This window comes from Lacerta agilis, chromosome 14 (genome assembly GCF_009819535.1).
Source record: "Lacerta agilis isolate rLacAgi1 chromosome 14, rLacAgi1.pri, whole genome shotgun sequence".
Lineage (NCBI taxonomy): Eukaryota > Metazoa > Chordata > Lepidosauria > Squamata > Lacertidae > Lacerta > Lacerta agilis.
In genome coordinates this window covers 10,445,639-10,465,958 of record NC_046325.1, presented here as the reverse complement: position 1 = coordinate 10,465,958, position 20,320 = coordinate 10,445,639, and the positions used below count along the sequence as shown (strand labels likewise).

Below are 20,320 nucleotides of genomic sequence, written 5' to 3'. Positions count from 1 at the left end.
AGGACAGAATTTTAGCTTCTGCAACTGATGTGCTTATCTGATTGATGTGCTGTGTGCTGACTCATTGATTACTGAGCAACAAAGATGATTACTGCAATCACTGTGCCTGCTTCTGATTACAGCATCAGACAACAGACAGAGCGGCTTTTCTGGCAGCCAGACAGCAAGCAACGAAGTACTCAATGCTAATGGACATCATGCTTGCAAAAAAAAACACAAAACCCATGTTAACACTGAGTGTTAACACTCAGTGAGCTATTTCTTCCTTCCTTTGTTAGTCATGATGCTGGACCTGACAACTTTCATGCATGACATTTTCTAAACTTTGAAACATTTATTTCTCTGGAGCATAATGGAACACAAGCCTTTCCATTTTCTCCCATGGCCTGGCTAATCCACTATTATTTTCACACGCTTTCAGATCCTCCTGAAACCAGGTGCTCTGCCCAATCTGCAACAAAATAGAAAATATGTTTTCAAGGGGGGCAAAACATATTTTTTTCAGTGCTTCTGCTGCACATGGTACCACAGACCTAGCAACCCCCCTGGGACTGTGTACCATGTTATTATCTTAAGGCACAGCAATTCATTCACTCTCTAGCAATATCCATATGGTATTTTGAAGCCCATATGCCACAGAGAAACAGTAGAATGCTTATAAAAGACCATCCCAGTGCCAATGACAGATATTCTACCATTTACATAAAGAGACTAGAGCTGCCAAGAGAACGGAATAGAGGTATGCTGACATTGGGTGATGATAAGCATTTTAAACTGAAAAGGTGCTTTATTGTTAAGAGGAGAGGCTCCTCATCTCAAGATGTTATGTTTATGCTTCTGGAACCTACTCATGGTGTTCCCCCTATTTTTGACACGTTCTGCTTTGCATTGTGTGATTGACCTCTTCCACGTCCAACACCAGTATTATCAGCCGGGGCACTTGGTTATTGGTGGTATCACTTCACAGTTCTTCTCACCTGCCTTCAATTCAATAGACTTCAAGGAGAAGCCAAAGGAAACGCCTGCTGAGGAATATGCGTAAGAACCAACAACATTTCCCATTTCCGCTGCAGTCATAGTAGCTATCTCCCTCATTACAAATGTCAAATCTTCATTTAAATCTATATAGGTTGGTAGCCATCTCTAACTCTTGTGGGAATAAATTTCATAGTTTACCTAAGTGTTTACTTTCTTTTGTCTTCCCTGGATCTTTCAAAACTCAGTTTCATTGCATGTCCTCCAATATGAATCCTGAGGGATAATGTGTTTGTGTGTTTATCCACTTTCAAAACATGAGGTCTGTCCAGCAGAAGCAGGAAAACCCACCACATGCATAATCTCTCTATTGTTTCAGCGCAGTGCCAAAGAACTACCAGCATGTCCTTTCCTTAGTCTTTGCTGTGAATGAGGTCAATGAGAACCCCAACATTTTATCCAACATTACGTTGGGGTTCCAGATCTATGACAGCTACTGTGATGCAAGGATGACTTATCAGAATACTTTGAACCTCATCTCTCATCATAGGAAAACCATCCCCAACTACAAGTGTGGTGTTGAGAAGAACCTGATAGCTGCCATTGGGGGCCTTGACTCTGAAACTTCAAGCCACATGGCCTCCATCTTGGACCTTTATAAGATTCTACAGGTAGGAAGAGTGCGGCTGTTGAATATGATTTAGCCTTAGTGTATATACCAAGGGCATAGGGAAGGGGAGAAGGAAAGGAGATCTTTTTTGACAGGTTAAAACAAATAAGTTTTGCTTATTTATCTTTTTTTTAAATAACATAGTTCTCTGTAGAAAACCATGTCAGTAATCACCAGCTAATTGCACTAAAATCTGTCTCTGCATAAAGGATAATGCTGTGACAAAGAATTCAACCATTTGCAGTGATGAATTAGTTATCTGCAGAAAATCATGTCAGGAATTTCTGGATGATTGTGCCAAACTCTACCTCTGCCTCACTTTACTATGTCTGGTGGGCCTCAGTAATTTTCAGACATGTAAGTAGGCCCTGTGGTTAGAAAAAAATGGGAAGGTTTGAGAACCCATGCTGTAGAAGATTCTAGAAATTTTGCTCTGAAGTATCGTGTGGAAATCAGCTCCTTTTCCAGCAAGTCTGACTACTCAACATCATTTTTGGTGTGGTTGAATCAGAAGGAAAGGTGCAGGGGTGAAGAGCTTGGTTGGTGTGATGAAAAAGCCCCAATGTACCCAATCCAGCATTCACAATAATGCATTTGCACTGTTCCAACCTCTCTGCCTTCCAGTTTGCCCTCCCAGTACATCTCAGAGAATCTTGTCCCAAGAGGTCAAATAAGTTCCCCTGATCCACTCCACCAGCCACTACTGCCTTATAAGAAATGGCTAAAGTAGGAAAATAATGAGCAGGGTTGAGGAAAAGCAAATTGAAAAACGAATCTCAAAAACTTATTGCAATTGCCAGCTTGAATAGAGAACGTAAGGTAGATGAGGAGTACGTAAATAAAACTGACCTGTCATGTGAACTAATGGAATGGTTCTGGTCCCAATCTCTCCCTCTGCTGAAGCATGATGTACTAAAAATGTGTTGAATTATTTAAAGACACATGAATATCCTACCTGGTGATTTAAAAATCCCTCTGTTCTTCGCTAGATCACCTATTCTTCATTTACTCCAGCGGTGAGTGAAAAAGACCATATTTCTTCCTGGTACCAAATGGCCCCCAGTGAAGAACATCAATACACTGGTATTGTTCAGCTTCTTCTCTATTTCCAGTGGAAGTGGGTTGGGATATTTGTCACAGCTGATGATAAAGGAGAAACGTTTGTGAAAAAGTTGACACGCCAGCTTTCCCGGAATGACATCTGTATAGCTGTCACTGAGAGAGTGGTAAACCACAGTGGTTTTGGTGATGATGGGTTGATAGAGAAATGTCAGAATATGGCCGAGTCCCTAAGCAAAACAAACATCAATGTATTTGTTGTCAATGCAGACAAAAACACCAAGACAGGTTTGCAATGGCTGCTACTAATAGGCATAATGATGAATGTGAGTCCCATAAACAAAGTGTGGGTTATGACCGCTGACTGGGATTTTTCTTCAGAACCATATCACAAAGAATTGGATATACAAAACTTCCATGGTGCTTTTTCCTTTGCCATTCATTCCATTGAGGTTAAGGCGTTCCACCATTCCCTCCTGAACCTGAATCCCCACTCTGAGGCTGATGGCTTTATCAGGTTCTTCTGGCAACAGGCATTCAATTGCCAATTTCTAGATGTGGAGACAGAGGAGGAATCCTGCACTGGTGAGGAGAGGCTGGAGAGCCTTCCTGGGGCTTTTTTTGAAATGCAAATGACCAGCCAAAGCTACAGCATCTACAATGCCGTCTATGCTGTGGCACATGCTTTGCATGCCATGTTGGCATCCAGAACCAAACACGGAGAGATGGTGCTTGGTAAATATCTGAGACCTCAAGAGACACATTTCCAGGTAATGTCTAGCATGGAAAACAGATCATTTTTTTAATTAATAGCCCAAGCATAAGACTAAATCTTTGGGAGAACAAATAGATGCTTCCACATCCACAGAAAATGTTGCTTTTTCATTTGGTTCTTTGTGTCTGATAAGCCTGGAAAGTTTTATGTATTTATTATTATAGGGGCACAGAAGTGCTCCTAGCTAAACTGAGAATCAAACACATGGTTCCTTGAGTTTAAGCTGCATAAATCTATTGCTAATAAAAAGTCATCTCTTCACAAATTAAGGATATTTGTTACATATTTCTGATGCTATTAATAGATGGTTCTGATTTCAATGAGATCAGATATTACATACCACATTTAAGTTTAACAGTTCAAACAAACACACTTGTAACCTTTTTTTCTACCCAAACTTGCCATATATTTCTATCTAATTGTCATAAAAACTACTGAAGCACTTTATTCTGGTTTGTCAAGGAACACACACTTTCAAGGGTTTGGTGAAATTTGATAAGCAGTTCAAGAGTTTCTGTTGTATTAAATTCTATGGAAGCATGCTGGCAAATTTAAGCCAAATGTCTCGCCAATACTGCACTGCTTGAATGTTTCTAGCAGGTGGTAAAAAGAGTTGAATGGAAATGTTGAATTTAGGTTTGAAGTATGTGAATTAAGGATTAAATCTGTAAATTAAAATTTAAACCTCTTGTCCAACATGTGTGGGGAAAATTTGAGGCTAAACAGACTGTGAAGACTTTTCTTTTTTAACAGAGTCAAACCACTTATGCAATTTGCATCATCCTGGAACCTAAGAATTAGGAAATTCCACAATTTATCCCTCTTTATTTTGTTCTGCTCATATTTCCTCAGTTTCCAACTGTATGATTAAGTGATTAAGAGTGGTAGACTCGTAATCTGGTAAACCGGGTTCGCGTCTCCGCTCCTCCACATGCAGCTGCTGGGTGACCTTGGGCTAGTCACACTTCTTTGAGGTCTCTCAGCCCCACTCACATAGAGTGTTTGTTGTGGGGGAGGAAGGGAAAGGAGAATGTTAGCTGCTTTGAGACTCCTTCGGGTAGTGATAAAGTGGGATATCAAATCCAAACTCCAACTCCTCCTCCTCCTCCTCCTCCTCCTCCTCCTCCTCCTCCTCTTCCTCTTCTTCTTCTTCTTCTTCCTAAAAATAAACCAAACAAATTTGAAAAACTATAAAGCTTTACTTACATTCAATGAAGGCAGATACTTCTTCTTGGTAAAAAAAAAAAAAAAGTTTTTAGTTTCTAAAATGGGTTCTGGGCAGATATGTCTCCCCTCAAAATTCAAGGGGAATTTCAACAAATACTGTGAATTGATCCCAGCATGAGAAAAAAGGCTTTGTGTTATGTGCTCTATTTCTACACAATTTACCATTCCCTTTCTTCCATGGAAGCTTCAACCTTTCCTGAGGAATATCTTGTTCAACAACAGTGTAGGAGACACTGTGTTCTATAATGAGAAACGTGAGCTAGAAGGTGGATTTGATATTATCAACTGGGTGACTTTCCCAAATAAGTCCTTCTTAAGAGTGAAAGTTGGGAAGATGGATCCCCAAGATCCACTGGGCAGTGATTTCTCCATTGATGAAAATATCATTACATGGCACCAGAGTTTTAACCAGGTAGGACCCAATTACAGCTTCTGAGGTCTATACGTAGACATTCACCCGATTTGATTTATAATCATGTACACCCTGTGGAAGGAGTTCCTTTTAGCTGCATTGATTCTTTGTATGGTAAGGGATGGGTTGTTTACATGTCACTGTAGTGACCTTGGCTTCCAGGGTTTAAAACTGTGCAGCTCAGCCCTGAGTCACTGGTTGAAATGCCTACACTATCTAGTTCAGGGGTAGTCAACATTTTTATACCTGCCACCCACAAATGCATAACTTTCTAAAATGGTAAAATTTACTTACCGCCCAGCCGTGCTCAATGGGAGGAGGATTCAGCTTGTGCTGCAGAACCCTCTACCATCCATCTACAGTCCTGAAACGCCCAATAGCAGGTGGTAGGACCCAGATTGGCAATCCCTTATGTAGTTGAACCAAGCTCTGTTGACCAGTGGAAGGTAGCTGGTGTGTGGTTAGCAGCAACGGGATTGAGCCTTTCTAGGAATCCTGTGGAAGAACTTTTTAGGTGTCAGGGAATTATAAATTAATACCATTTTTGGCATGTTCTCTTGACTCCAATACATCTTTGCCTACGCACTGTATTTCTGGTGTTGCCATGTTTCAAATGTATTGTTCCTAATGTGGAATGTGGAATAAATATCCAATCATTAAATATTTGTTTTATAATGAGAACATCCACATGTACCAAGCAAAGAAAGCATGCAATGCAAAATTGTGCTTCGTATGAAACGTTAGTTTAATTTCTGTAATTCATTTTTTTAAAGGAACCATATATCTTTATAAACATATTATAAAATGAAAAAGCATATCAGTAGATCCATTGTCTCGCACATTTTCTTTCACTGAACCATTTTCTGGCTGAGTGGCTCAGTTGGTTAGAGCATGGTGCTGATAATGCCAAGGTTTATAGGACAGCTGTATATCCCTACATTGTGGGGGGTTGGAATAAATGGTCCTCAGAGTCCCTTCCAACGCTAAAATTTTTGATTCTATATTCTTTTTTATTGGGTTGAATATCCACAAATATTGGTGATTGTCACAATCATTGTAAAGTTAGTGGTGCTAATTAATTTTTTAAAAAACCCAAACCATCTGGGTGCCTTATTTCAACGCAACAGCCTGTTGATGAAAAGGCAAAGACCAAACACAAATCTAATATAGTACATGCAATACCTTCTGTTTTATGGCCAGGTGGTGCCCCTTGCCTTGTGTAATGACCACTGCCATCCAGGTTACAGCAGACAAAGGAAAGAGGGGAAACCATTTTGCTGCTATGATTGTACTCCATGTCCAGAAGGGAAGATTTCAAACCAGACAGGTAGGGGACTGTATGCTATAGCAGTGTTTTTCAACCTTTTTTGGGCAAAGGCACACTTGTTTCATGAAAAAAATCACGAGGCACACCACCATTAGAAAATGTTAAAAAATTTAACTCTGTGCCTATATTGACTATATATAAAGTAATTCTCTTGAATTTTTCAATTTTTCCCACGGCACACCAGGCAACATCTCGCGGCACACTAGTGTGCCGCGGAACAGTGGTTGAAAAACACTGTGCTATAGTATATCAACTATACTGGGAGCATGTTTGTTGTTAGCTATTTGAGAAGAAATAGACGCCTTACACAAGACTTGAAGATAAATCTTTGCTTGTCAGGTTGTCAACAGTTGAACAACAAGTATTATTCATACACACACACACTCACTCTCTCTCTCTCTCTCTCTCTCTCTCACACACACACACACACACATATATATATATATCCCTTGAGCCCAAGGTGGATTTGATTTAGTCCTTTTTGTTTTCAAAGCTCTTTCATAGCAGAGCATAAGCTATTAATCCATAGCTCTAAAACTCCTCCAGAAAGTGTCTGCTTGAAGTCACCACACTCCCACATTCTCAGTCAAAGAGGCAACTCACAGAATAATCAACGAATCCGTCAGCTACCAACTCCCCCCTTCTTTCCTGAATAGCATTTATACTTTGTGAAATATATATACAATGCAAATACTAACATTTGTAACATCTGTGATGGAGATTGCAATATCAAGAGGAAAAGATGGAAGTCACAGAAAGGATAATGTTCTGTTGTTGATGATGTGCAGAAAGAAGCTGAAAAACACACAGATTAAAAACAACAACAACAACCTCTCATTTGGTTTGGTGTATCTTAATTGGCTCTGTTATCACTGGCACCAATTAGCGGCATTAGCTATCTTACAACTACCTAATTCCATATATTTCAGAATGTATTCCATATTAATAGTGTGTTAGAGATACAGTGGTACCTCAGTTTACGGATTTATGCCGTTCCGGAAGTCCATTCTTTAACTGAAAACCAAGAAACACTTTCCCTAATGGAGCCTCCTGCCGCCAGTGCCCTTCCCCAGTTCGGCTTCCATTCTTAGACCGAGATAAAGTTTGCAAACCGGGAAACTACTTCTGGATTTGCGGAGTTCATAAATTGAATAGTTCGTAATCAGGGCTGTTCTTAAACAGAGGTACCACTGTACAAGTGTTTCATCATGAACTATATTATAAATATCTAACCAGCATATCTTCAGCTTACCACTAAAACTGAAAACTTCATGGATTACATGGACAGCAACTTACTTTAACACCCAAATTCTAGAATTGTCAATTCAAGAGTATTTTTTTTTACCGTATTCCTAGGTGTGTAAACTAGGTTATATTAGCACTTTCAGTTGATATTAAACTTCCTTTCTGGGATAGGAACTGCTTTCATTATTGGTTAATTAAATTTCCTATTTTAGAACCATTTCTACTGGTAAACTGTGAAACATTAATGTTTAATGAATATTTCTGCATCTAGAGTACTTGAAAGTTCTTATTGCTAGAATAGGGACTGTTTCATTCTAAAGACACGAAATTTAAATTCTATGCATGTGTAATCAGAAACATTTATGGAGCTTATCATTTAGATTTAATGCTGATTTAAACATCCATTGAAAAGAATCCTCGAAAGATAGCTTACCTTATAGACAAAGTATGTTAGCATTCTAACAATTTCCTGAAAAAAGATAATGTTTTGCATTGTGTATACTGTAAATTACATTGAATTATACTGCAGTAAAATTCAAACTTTCCTGATCCTATTCTATAAATAGTAGTATCTCAGTGAGACTCAAATGCTTTAACTGATTTCTTTATATTTCAAGATATGGATGATTGCTTCCAGTGCCAAGAGGATCAGTATCCTAACCAAAACAGAAACCAGTGCATCCCCAAGAAAGAAAACTTCTTAACTTATGAAGCACCTTTAGGCATCAGTTTTGCTCTTTTGTCTCTGGCTTTTTCTGCAACTACAGCTTTGGTGTTTGGAATCTTCATCAAATATCAAAACACTCCCATTGTCAAAGCCAACAACCGGAATCTCACCTACACCCTGCTCCTCTCCCTCCTGCTCTGCTTCCTCTGCTCCTTGCTATTCATTGGGCGCCCCCAGTTATTGACCTGCAATCTACGACAAACTGCTTTTGGTATCATCTTCTCAGTGGCTGTTTCTTCCGTTTTGGCTAAAACCCTCACTGTGGTTCTGGCTTTCATGGCCACCAAACCAGGATCCAAGATGAGGAAATGGGTGGGGAAAAGATTTTCAACCTCTATTGTTCTTGGTTGTGCTTCTGTCCAGGCAAGTATTTGTATAGTATGGCTCTGTACTGACCCTCCTTTCCCAGATCTGGACATGCACTCTCTGCCTGAAGAAGTCATATTGGAATGCAATGAAGGTTCAGCAAACATGTTCTACTATGTTCTTGGTTACATGGGATTGCTGGCTCTTGTCAGCTTTGTTGTGGCTTTCTTTGCTCGGAAACTGCCAGACACTTTTAATGAAGCCAAATTTATCACTTTCAGCATGTTGGTGTTTTGCAGTGTGTGGCTTACTTTTGTTCCAACCTACTTAAGCACCAAAGGGAAGTACACAGTAGCTGTGGAGATTTTCTCCATCTTGGCCTCCAGTTCTGGAATCTTGGGTTGTATCTTCTCCCCAAAATGTTATATCATTGTCTTCAAGCCTGAACTCAACTCAAAAGAGCAGCTAAAAAAGAGAAATAAATAACAATATAACGATTGAAATCATTATAGTGGATGTTTTAAGGTTTGTTTTTTTGTTTGTTTGGGAACGGTTCAGCTTTCAGGTTCTGATATAAATGTTGCTTACGGCCAGAACTTTATATGTCAAAATATGGAAAACCTTGCAATACTTGCAATTTGCTCTGGTATAAAAATATGTTTAGCACTAGCTGAAAAATTAGCTCATAAATAATGGGTTGCCAATTCTGTGAATATCATGAAAAATTCTGTGCAGTTTGGTGGGATTTATCATGTATAGAACACAACATATATAGACCTACAGGATTCCCTTTCCATGGTACAACATGAAATTTGGCCTTCCTAATGGTCTTGACTTATATAATTAAAATCTCTTTCAGATACATTTTTTATGTATTTGTACTTGCACACCTATTATTTTTATTGTATTGCTCCGCTTGATTTACTTCAATTAATTAATATAGAACATGTGAATTAATATAGAACATGTGATAGTAGAGGTGGAAGAGACCATGATGGTCATTCAGTCGAAACTCCTGCATTGCAGGAATCTCAGCTAAAGCACCCATGACAGATGGCCACCCTTGCCCCTGTGATTGGAGGCACCTGGGCTGTGTGACATGAGCAGGCCATGCACACATGCTGTGGGGTGTTCTGGCATCACTTGCACACACTGATGGGTGTGTTGACATGTCATGCAGACACCCCATGGCTTGCGCACGTGTCATGGCATGCTGACATCATACGGCCCGTGCCCCCTCAATCGAGGTGGCAAAGTGCGTTGTCGCATGCCCTTCAGCGTGTGCCACAATGGCTGCCAGGAAATGTTAAAGTAGGCCTGCCCCATCCTTGAAAATTTTCAGGGGAAGCCCCCACCCCTCACTTAGCACCCCTGTCACTAGGTCATAGTTTATGGCTCATAGCTTCTGGGTCATAGATGCTGGGTCCAAAAATGTTCTCTTAAAGAGGGGATGTGCCCTCACCTCTATCATGCCACACACTTTATTCTGAGGTGCTCTGGGACTGCCCACACTCCTCTGTACCACATTTTCATTTTATTTAAGATATGCAGCTATGAGCTGGGTTTTCCTTGGGTATTTTAATAAACATCCCCTTTATACCTGCCACCACCACAGATCACTTTGATCTGAAAACTTTATCCCTCATGTCCTCATCCCTTGCATCCTGTGAGGTAAGTCCTGATAGTGCACACAGTGAGCGTCAGGGACTGGCTGGATGAGGAAGAGTGGTGGCAGCCTGTGGTCCAGGAGGCACCTGAGGGTGAAGGGAACTTTGAACCAGGTTCAGACTGGTGGGACAGAGTGGAATCACCAGTGGAGAGTGAGGGTGAAGGGAAGAGGCTTGAGGTAGACACAGCTGCTGATAGAGAAGGAGCAGGGGCTGTGTCTTCTGCTCTGCAATATGGTCCTGATTCAGCTCCTTCCCCTGCTCCACTCCCAGTGCAGGAAAGAAGGGTTGGGAAGAGGTTGGAACTATTAAGAAAAGCAGAGTCACAGTGGGAAAATGCAAGGACAGAGGTGTAATTAAGGGGGGAGTGAGGACAGAATTTTAGCTTCTGCAATAGACATGCTTATCTGATAGATGTGCTGCGTGCTGACTATTTGATTATTGAGCAATAAAATTGATTACTGCAATCACTGTGCCTGGTTCTGCTTACATCATCAGACAACAGACAGAGGGGCTTTTCTGGCAGCCTGAAAGTGAGCAACAAAGTACTCAATGGACAGAATGCTTTCAAAAAACCACAAAACCACATGTTAACACTAGCTATGTTCTCAGTGAGCTATTTCTTCCTTCCTTTGCGTGTCATGATGCTGGACCTGAACCCTTTTTATTGCAAGGCATTTTCTATACTATGCAACATTCCCTTCTCGGCATATTGCTTCACATAATGGAACACAAACTTTTCCATTTTCTCAAATGGTCTGGCTAATACACTATTATGATCAAACCCATTCAGATCTTCCTGAAACCAGGTGCTCTGTCTGATCTGCAGTGCCACAGATAATATCTTCTCAAGGGGGCAAAACATATTTTGTTCAGTGCTTCTGCTGCACATGGTACCACAGACCTAGCAACCCCCCCGAGACTGTGTACCATGTTATTATCTTAAGACACAGCAATTCATTCACTCCCTAGCAATACCCATATGGTATTTTGAAGCCCATATTCCACGGAGAAACAGCAGAATGCTTATAAAAGACCACCCTAGTGCTAATTACAGCTATTCTACCATTAATACACAGAGACTAGAGCTGCCGAATGAACAGAACAGAGGTATGCTGACATTGGGTGATAATAAGCATTTTAGACTGAAACAGGTGCTTTACTGTTAAGAGCAGAAGCTCCTCATCTCAAGATGTTATCTATACCTTTCTGGGCCCTATTCACGCTGTTCCCTCTATTTTTGACACGTTCTGCTTTGCATTGTGTGATTGACCTCTTCCACGTCCAACACCAGTATTATCAGCCGGGGCACTTGGTTATTGGTGGTATCACTTCACAGTTCTTCTCACCTCCCTTCACTTCAATAGACTTCAAGGAGAAGCCAAAGGAAACACCTGCTGAGGAATATATGTAAGAATCAACAACATTTCCCATTTCCGCTGCAGTCATATATTACCCTTAGTAGATATCTCCCTCATAACAGATGTCATATCTTCATTTGAATCCATATAAGTTGGTGGCCATCTCTAACTCTTGTGGGAATAAATTTCATAGTTTTACCTAAGTGTTTACTTTATTTTGTCTTCCCTGGATCTTTCAAAACTCAGTTTTATGGCATGCCCTCAAATTTGAATCTTTTGGGATAATATGTTATTGTGTTTGTCCACTTTCAAAACATGAGGTCTGTCCAGCAGAAGCAGGAAAACCCACCACATCCATAATCTCTCTGTTGTTTCAGCGCAGTGCCCAAGAACTACCAGCATGTCCTTTCCTTAGTCTTTGCCGTGAATGAGGTCAACGAGAACCCGAACATTTTATCCAACATCACGTTGGGGTTCCAGATCTATGACAGCTACTGTGATGCAAGGATGACTTATCAGAATACTTTGAACCTCATCTCTCATCATAGGAAAACCATCCCCAACTACAAGTGTGGTGTTGAGAAGAACCTGATAGCTGCCATTGGGGGCCTTGACTCGGAAACTTCAAGCCACATGGCCTCCATCTTGGACCTTTATAAGATTCTACAGGTAGGAAGAGTGTGACTGGAATGAAAATTCCACAACTGTTGAATGTGATTTAGCCTTAATTTATATTCCCAGGGCACTGGGAGGGGGAGAAGGAAAGGAGAATGTTTTTTGACAGGTTAAAACAAATAAGTTTTGCTTATATTTCTTTCTTTAAATAACATAGTTATCTGTAGAAAACCATGTCAGTAATCACCAGCTAATTATGCCAAACTCTGTCTCTGTGTCAAGGAAAACATTGTGACACAGAATTCAACCATTTGCAGTGATGAATTAGTCATCTGTAGAAAATCATCTCAGTAATTTCTGGCTGATTATGCTAAACTCTACCTCTTCCTGACTATCATATGTCTGGCGGGCCTTAGAAATTTTCAGCTATGTAAGTGGGAAGGGTAGTGAAACCAATCTTCAGAAGATGCTACAAATTTTTCTCTGAAGTATCATGTGGAAATCAGCTCATTTTCCAGAAAGGCTGACTATTCAGCACCATTTTTGGTGTGGTGTAATCAGAAGGAAAGGTATAGGGGTGAAGAGTTAGGTTGGTGTGATGAAAACGCACCAATGTATCCAATCCAGCACTCAGAATAATGCATCAGCACTGATCCAATCACACTCCCTACCATTTTACCTTCCCAGTATATCTCAGAGACTCTTGTCCCAATAGGCCAAAAAGGTTACCCTGACCCGCTTCACCAGCCACTACTGCCTATAAGAAATGGCTAAAATAGGAAAATGAGGACCAGGGATGAGGAAAACCAAATTCAAAAACTAATCCTTAAACTCAGAAAGTTATTGAGATTGCCAACTTAGCTAAACCAATGGTTCTGATCCCAATCTCTCCCTCTGCTGAAACATGATGTACTAAAGACGTGTTTGATTATTTAAAGAACATAAATATCCTACCTGGTGATTTAAAAATTCCTCTGTTTCTTCGCTAGATAACCTATTCTTCATTTACTCCAGCGGTGAGTGAAAAAGACCATATTTCTTCCTTGTACCAAATGGCCCCCAGTGAAGAACATCAATACACTGGCATTGTTCAGCTTCTTCTCTATTTCCAGTGGAAGTGGGTTGGGATAATTGTCACAGCTAACGATAAAGGAGAAACGTTTGTGAAAAAGTTGACACGCCAGCTTTCCCGGAATGACATCTGTATAGCTGTCACTGAGAGAGTGGTAAACCACAGTGGTTTTGGTGATGATGGGTTGATAGTGAAATGTCAGAATATGGCCAACTCCCTAAGCAAAACAAACGTCAATGTATTTGTTGTCAATGCAGACAAAAACACCAAGTCAGGATTGCAATGGCTGCTACTAATTGGCAAAATGATGAATGTGAGTCCCATAAACAAAGTGTGGGTTATGACCGCTGACTGGGATTTCTCATCGGAACCATTTCAGAAAGGTCTGGATATACAAAACTTCCATGGTGCCTTTTCCTTTGCCATTCATTCCAGTGAGGTTAAGGGGTTCCAACATTTTCTCCTGAACCTGAATACCCACTCTGCGGCCGATGGCTTTATCAGGTTTTTCTGGCAACAGGCATTCAATTGCCAATTTCTAGATGTGGAGACGGATGAGGAATCCTGCACTGGTGAGGAGAAGCTGGAGAGCCTTCCTGGGGCTTTTTTTGAAATGCAAATGACCAGCCAAAGTTACAGCATCTACAATGCCGTCTATGCTGTGGCACATGCTTTGGATGCCATGTTGGCATCCAGAACCAAACATGGAGAGATGGTGCTTGGTAACTATTTGAGACCTCAAAAGCCACATTTTCAGGTAATGTCTATCATGGAAAGCAGATCATTTTTTTAAATGAATAGTCCACGTATAAGACTAAATCTTGGAGAGAACATTCAGAGGCTTCCACATCCACATAGAATGTTGCTTTTCCATTTGGTTCTTTCAAAAGTTATATGTATTTATTATTATAACGGCACAGAAGTTCTCCTAATGATGGTGAGAATCACACATGGTTCCTTGAGTATAAGCTGCAAAAATGTATTGCTAATAAAAAGTCTTCGCTTCAGAAATTACGGATATTTGTTATATATATTTTTATGCTATTAATAGATGGTTCAAATTTCAATGAGATGTGATATTAAATACCACATTTAAGCTTAGAAATGCTAACAAACACACTTGTAACCTTTTTTCTGCACAAACATGCCATATATTTCCATGCAATTGTCATAAAAACTACTGAAGCACTTTATTCTGGTTTGTCAAGGAACATAAACTTTCATTAGTTTGGTGAAATTCAATAAGCAGTTCAAGAGATTCTGTTGTATTAAATTCTATGGAAGCATGCTGGCAAATTTCAGCCAATAGTCTTGCCAATACTGCAATGCTTGAATGTTTTTAGCAGGTGCTGAAAAGAGTTGAATGGAAATTTTGAACTTAGGTTTGATGGATGTGGATTGGGGATTAAATTTGTAAATTAACGTATAAACCATAGATGTCAACTTTTTCCTTTTCTTGCGAGGAATCCTATTCGGAATAAAGGAATTTCCCTTAAAGAAAGGGAAAAGATGACAGCTATGGTTAAAACCTCCTATTCAACATTTGTGGTACCAGAGGCTGCAAGAAACCCAGATGCCAACTTTGCTGCCACATAAACCCGGACAACACCATTACTGGCCCCAACAACATCAAACATTCCATCTCAGGACTATTTAATTGCTCATCTTCCAACATTGTGTATGCAATCAAATGCAAACTGTGCCCTTCAGCTGTCTATATTGGACAAACAGGCCAAACCCTACGCCAAAGGATAAATGGACATAAATCTGATATCAGGAATCACAAGACAGAGAAACCAGTAGGAGAACACTTCAATCTCCCAGGACATTCTATAAAAGATCTCAAAGTAGCTGTCTTAATACAAAGAAATTTCAGAAATAGACTGGAAAGAGAAGTGGCTGAATTGCAACTAATCACCAAACTTAAAACCATGGAGAAACCTGGTCTGAACAAAGACATTGGATTCTTATCTCATAATACATGACAAAGCTATCTTTAGCCATCTCACCCCTTGCCTTTCCCTGCAAGACCAATTGCAGTCTTTAACAGTAGTCAACAGGTGTTCCACACCTATCAGCCAATCACCCATTCCCACCACTCTTCTGAGTAATACCGCTCCCCACTCCCTCACTATATTTAAGGATCTGGTGACTTCTGTTTCAGTGTATCTGAAGAAGTGTGCATGCACACGAAAGCTCATACCAAGAACAAACTTAGTTGGTCTCTAAGGTGCTACTGGAAAGAATTTTTTATTTTGTTTTGACTATGGTAGACCAACACAGCTACCCACCTGTAACTAAAAAGGTTTACCTACATTCAATGAAGGCAGCTACTACTTCTAGGCAAAAAAATGCTTCTTAGTTTCTAAAATGAGATCTGGGCAGCTATGTCTCCCCTTAAAACTCAAGGGGAGTTTCAACAAATACTGTGAATTTATACCAGAAAAAAGAAATTTTTTGGTGTGTGCTCTATTTCTACCCAATTTACCATTCTCTTTCTTCCACTGAAGCTTCAACCTTTCCTGAGGAATAGCTTGTTTAACAACAGCGCAGGGGACACTCTGTTCTTTAATGAGAAACGTGAGCTAGAAGGGGGATTTGATGTTATCAACTGGGTGACTTTCCCAAATAAGTCCTTCTTAAGAGTGAAAGTTGGGAAGATGGATCCTCTAGCTCCACTGGGCAGTGATTTCTCCATTGATGAAAAGATCATTACATGGCACCAGAGTTTTAACCAGGTAGGACCCAATTGCAGCTTCTAAGGTCCATAGGTATACAGTCACCATATTTTTTATATAATCATGTACACCCTGCTGAAGGAGTTCCTTTTAGCTGCATTGATTCTTCGTATGGTTAGGGGTGGGTTGTTTACATGTTACTGTAGCGATCTTGGTTTCCAGGGTTTAAAACTGTGCAGCTCAGCCCTGAGTCACTGGTTGAAATGCCTACACTATCTAGTTGAATCAAGATCTGCTGACAAGTGGAAGTTAGCTGATGTCGTTTGCCTAGCAACAAAGGGTTAGAGCCTTTGTAGTCATTCAGTGGAAGAACGAGTTAGGTGTCAGGGAATTATAAATTAATATCATTTTTGACATGTTCTTTTGCTCGGATACATTTCTGCCTACCCACTGTATTTCTGCTGTTGCCGTGTGGGAAATGTAATTTTCCAAATGTGGTATAAAATTCAATCATTAAATAAATGTTTTATAATATGAACATCCACATGTAAGAAGAACAGAAAGCATGCAATGCAAAATTGTGCTTCGTAGGAATCTTTAGTTTCATTTCTTTGATTCATCTCTTTTAAGGTACCAAGTTGCCACTTCTCATCTTCAAAAACATATTATAAAAGGGAAAAGCATATAAGTAAATCCATTGTTTTGCACATTTTCTTTCCCTGAACCATTTATTGGCTGAGTGGCTCAGTTGGTTATAGCATAGTGCTGATAATGCCAAGGTCACAGGTTTGATCCCTTTATAGGACAGCTGTATATTCCTGCATTGTGGGGGGATGGAATAAATTGTTCTCAGAGTCGGTTCCAATACTGCAATTTTTGAATTTATTATCTTTTATATTGGGTTGAATATCCACAAATATTGGTGATTGTCACAACCATTGCAAAGTTAGTGGTGCTAATTAATAGTAATAAAAGCCCTCTGGGTGCCTTATTTCAATGCAGCAACCTGTTGATGAAAAGGCAAAAAAAAAAAAAAAAAAAAAAACAAGAATAAAATGGAATACATACAATACCTTTTGTTTTATGGGCAGGTGGTGCCCCTTGCCTTGTGTAATGACCACTGCCATTCAGGTTACAGCAGACAAAGGAAAGAGGGGAAACCATTTTGCTGCTATGATTGTACTCCATGTCCAGAAGGGAAGATCTCAAACCAGACAGGTAGGGGAATGTACGGTATAGTATATCAACTATATTGAGAGCATGTTTGTTTTTTAGCTACCTGTGATAAATAGACGCCTTACACAAGACTTGAAGGTAAATCTTTAATGGTCAGGTTGTAAAAAGTTGAACAACAAGTATTATTCATACATATGAAATGTGTTTCTGTCCTTGAACCCAAGAGATAGTTCTTTTTGTTTTGAAAGCTCCCTCATAGTAGAGCATAAGCTATTAATTCATAGCTTGCCCATCCTCTAAAAGTCTTCCAGACATTGTTTGCTTGAAGTCACCACACTCCCACGTTCTCTTTTTTAATAATATTTTTATTCATTTTATCATGTATAACAAACACACAACAAGAACAACAAAAAATGACATAAACAATCACAACAATAACAGTATGCTATTTTTATCTAATTTTCTTAACATCTTGATGGGACCTCCTCCGATCTTCCCTTCCTGGATTCCATTTTTCTCCTGTTTTAAGAAGGATCATGTTCTTATTTAACTTCTTTCCTTTTATTATCCATTTATTCAATTATTCATTTTGCAACCCAATTTTCTCCTCTATTTCTTTTTCACCCACATTTTTATCCAGAAATCCCTAACTTCTTCCCTAGATTTTCAAATATTCTCAATATTACAATATTTCTTTAAATACAATTTAAATTTCTTCCTCTCTTCCTGCACCGTCTCCTCCCTCTGCTCATACAGTCTTGCTGCCAGTTCGGTGAGTTCCATAAAGTCTATCATCTTCAATTGGTTTTTCCAGTTCTTTGCAATCAATATTCTAGCTGCTGTTGTGGCATACAAAAAGAAAATCCTATATTTGGGGGAATTTCCTCCCCTATAATTTGAAAAAGAAAGGCTTCTGGTTTCTTTAGAAAGGTGTTTTTCAGCACCTTTTTCATTCCATCATAAATTCTTCCCCAGAAGTCCTTTATTTTGGGGCACATCCACCACGTGTGAAACATAGTTCCTTCTCTATCTTTACATTTCCAGCATTTGTTATCTGACATATGATACATCTTAGCCAGCTTTACCGGGGTCAAATACCATCTATACATCATTTTCATCATATTTTCCTTTAAAATAGTACATCCTGAGAAATTCCAACTATTTTTCCACAAACTCTCCCAATCTTGCAACATTATATTGTGCCACACATCTTTAGCCCATTCAATCATTACAGATTTAACTTGTACGTCTTTCATATGCCACTCCAACAATAAATTATACATTCTGGAAAGATTTTTGTACCTAGAGTCCAAAAGTTCTATCTCCTGTCTGGATTTCTCTGACTCACACTACCACCTTCTCAATCAAAGATGCAACTCACAGAATAAACAACCAGCCATCTGCTACCAACTGCCTCCTTCTTTCCCCAATACATTTTATTCCTTGTGAAATATATTTACAATGCAAATACAATAAAAATACTAACATTTGTAACATATGTGATGGATATTGCTATATGAAAAGATGGAGATCACGGAAAGGATAATGTTCTGTTGTTGTTGCTGTACAGGAAGATGCTGACAAATAGCTAGAGTATTTTTTGACCATATTCTGAGGTGTATTAACTAGGTTATATTAGCACCTTCAGTTGATAATAAGCTTCCTTTCAGGGATAGGAACTGCTTTCAATATTGGTAAATGAAATTTCCTATTTTACAACCATTTCTACTGGAAAGCTATTAAACATGAATGTTTAATGAATATTTCTGCATCCAGATATCTTGAAAGTTCTCATTGCTAGAATAGGAACTTTCTCCCTCTAAACACACCAAATTACAATTCTATGCATGTGTAAACACAAACAAACATTGATGGAGCTTATCATTTAGATTTAATTCTGATTTAATTATCTACTGTAAAGAATCCTTGAAAGATAGCTTACCTTATAGACGAAGAATGTTAACATTCTAACAATTTCCTGAAAAAGATAATGTTTTGTATTGTGTATATTGTAAATTACATTGAATTATACAACAGTAAAATTCAAACTTTCCTGATCCTATACCATAAATGGTATTATCTCAGTTAGACTCAGAATGCTATAACTGATTTCTTTATGCTTCAAGATATGGATGATTGCTTCCAGTGCCAGGAAGATCAGTATCCCAACCAAGAGAGAAACCAGTGCATCCCAAAAAAAGAAAACTTCTTATCTTATGAAGCAACTTTAGGCATCAGCTTGGCTCTTTTAGCTCTGGCTTTTTCTGCAACTACAACTTTGGTGTTTGGAATCTTCATCAAACATCAAAACACTCCCATTGTCAAAGCCAACAACCGGAATCTCACCTACACCCTGCTCCTCTCCCTCCTGCTCTGCTTCCTCTGCTCCTTGCTATTCATTGGGCGCCCCCAGTTACTGGCCTGCAATCTACGACAAACTGCCTTTGGTATCATCTTCTCAGTGGCTGTTTCTTCCATTTTGGCTAAAACCCTCACTGTGGTTCTGGCTTTCATGGCCACCAAACCAGGATCCAAGATGAGGAAATGGGTGGGGAAAAGATTTTCAACCTCTATTGTTCTTGGTTGTCCTTCTGTCCAGGCAAGTATTTGTATAGTATGGCTGTGTACTGACCCTCCTTTCCCAGATCTGGACATGCACTCTCTGCCTGAAGAAATCATAGTGGAATGCAATGAAGGTTCAGCAAACATGTTCTACTATGTTCTTGGTTACATGGGATTTCTGGCTCTTGTCAGCTGCGTTGTGGCTTTCTTTGCTCGGAAGCTGCCGGACACCTTTAATGAAGCCAAATTTATCACTTTCAGCATGTTGGTGTTTTGCAGTGTGTGGCTTTCTTTTGTTCCAACCTACTTAAGCACCAAAGGGAAATACACAGTAGCTGTGGAGATCTTCTCCATCTTGGCCTCCAGTTCTGGAATCTTGGGTTGTATGTTCTCCCCAAAATGTTATATCATTGTCTTCAAGCCTGAACTCAACTCAAAAGAGCAGCTAAAAAAGAGAAATATGTAA

At 39.5% G+C, this 20,320-nt stretch overlaps 2 protein-coding genes across 2 annotated transcripts; both read left to right on the top strand.

Moving 5' to 3' along the window:
* The first annotated feature begins 850 nt into the window (after positions 1-850).
* On the top strand, positions 851-9,209 carry LOC117057386 (vomeronasal type-2 receptor 26-like). Its single transcript, XM_033168227.1, has 6 exons — positions 851-1,038; positions 1,355-1,646; positions 2,635-3,030; positions 4,891-5,118; positions 6,319-6,445; positions 8,308-9,209. The coding sequence occupies exons 1-6, from the start codon at positions 851-853 to the stop codon at positions 9,207-9,209; spliced, it is 2,133 nt and encodes a 710-aa protein (XP_033024118.1).
* A 2,373-nt stretch (positions 9,210-11,582) lies between these two features.
* On the top strand, positions 11,583-20,320 carry LOC117057385 (vomeronasal type-2 receptor 26-like). The gene is made up of 6 exons (XM_033168226.1): positions 11,583-11,800; positions 12,129-12,420; positions 13,356-14,195; positions 15,949-16,176; positions 17,208-17,334; positions 19,419-20,320. The coding sequence occupies exons 1-6, from the start codon at positions 11,583-11,585 to the stop codon at positions 20,318-20,320; spliced, it is 2,607 nt and encodes an 868-aa protein (XP_033024117.1).

Bases quoted from the DNA above. Each gene is read 5' to 3' on its own strand.
- LOC117057386 (XM_033168227.1), top strand. From the start codon at position 851: ATGGTGTTCCCCCTATTTTTGACACGTTCTGCTTTGCATTGTGTGATT. The intron at 1,039-1,354 runs GTAAGAACCAAC...CTATTGTTTCAG, and splicing joins ACGCCTGCTGAGGAATATGC to CGCAGTGCCAAAGAACTACC. The intron at 3,031-4,890 runs GTGAGTCCCATA...CTTCCATGGAAG, and splicing joins TAATAGGCATAATGATGAAT to CTTCAACCTTTCCTGAGGAA.
- LOC117057385 (XM_033168226.1), top strand. From the start codon at position 11,583: ATGTTATCTATACCTTTCTGGGCCCTATTCACGCTGTTCCCTCTATTT. The intron at 11,801-12,128 runs GTAAGAATCAAC...CTGTTGTTTCAG, and splicing joins ACACCTGCTGAGGAATATAT to CGCAGTGCCCAAGAACTACC. The intron at 17,335-19,418 runs GTAGGGGAATGT...TTATGCTTCAAG, and splicing joins GAAGATCTCAAACCAGACAG to ATATGGATGATTGCTTCCAG.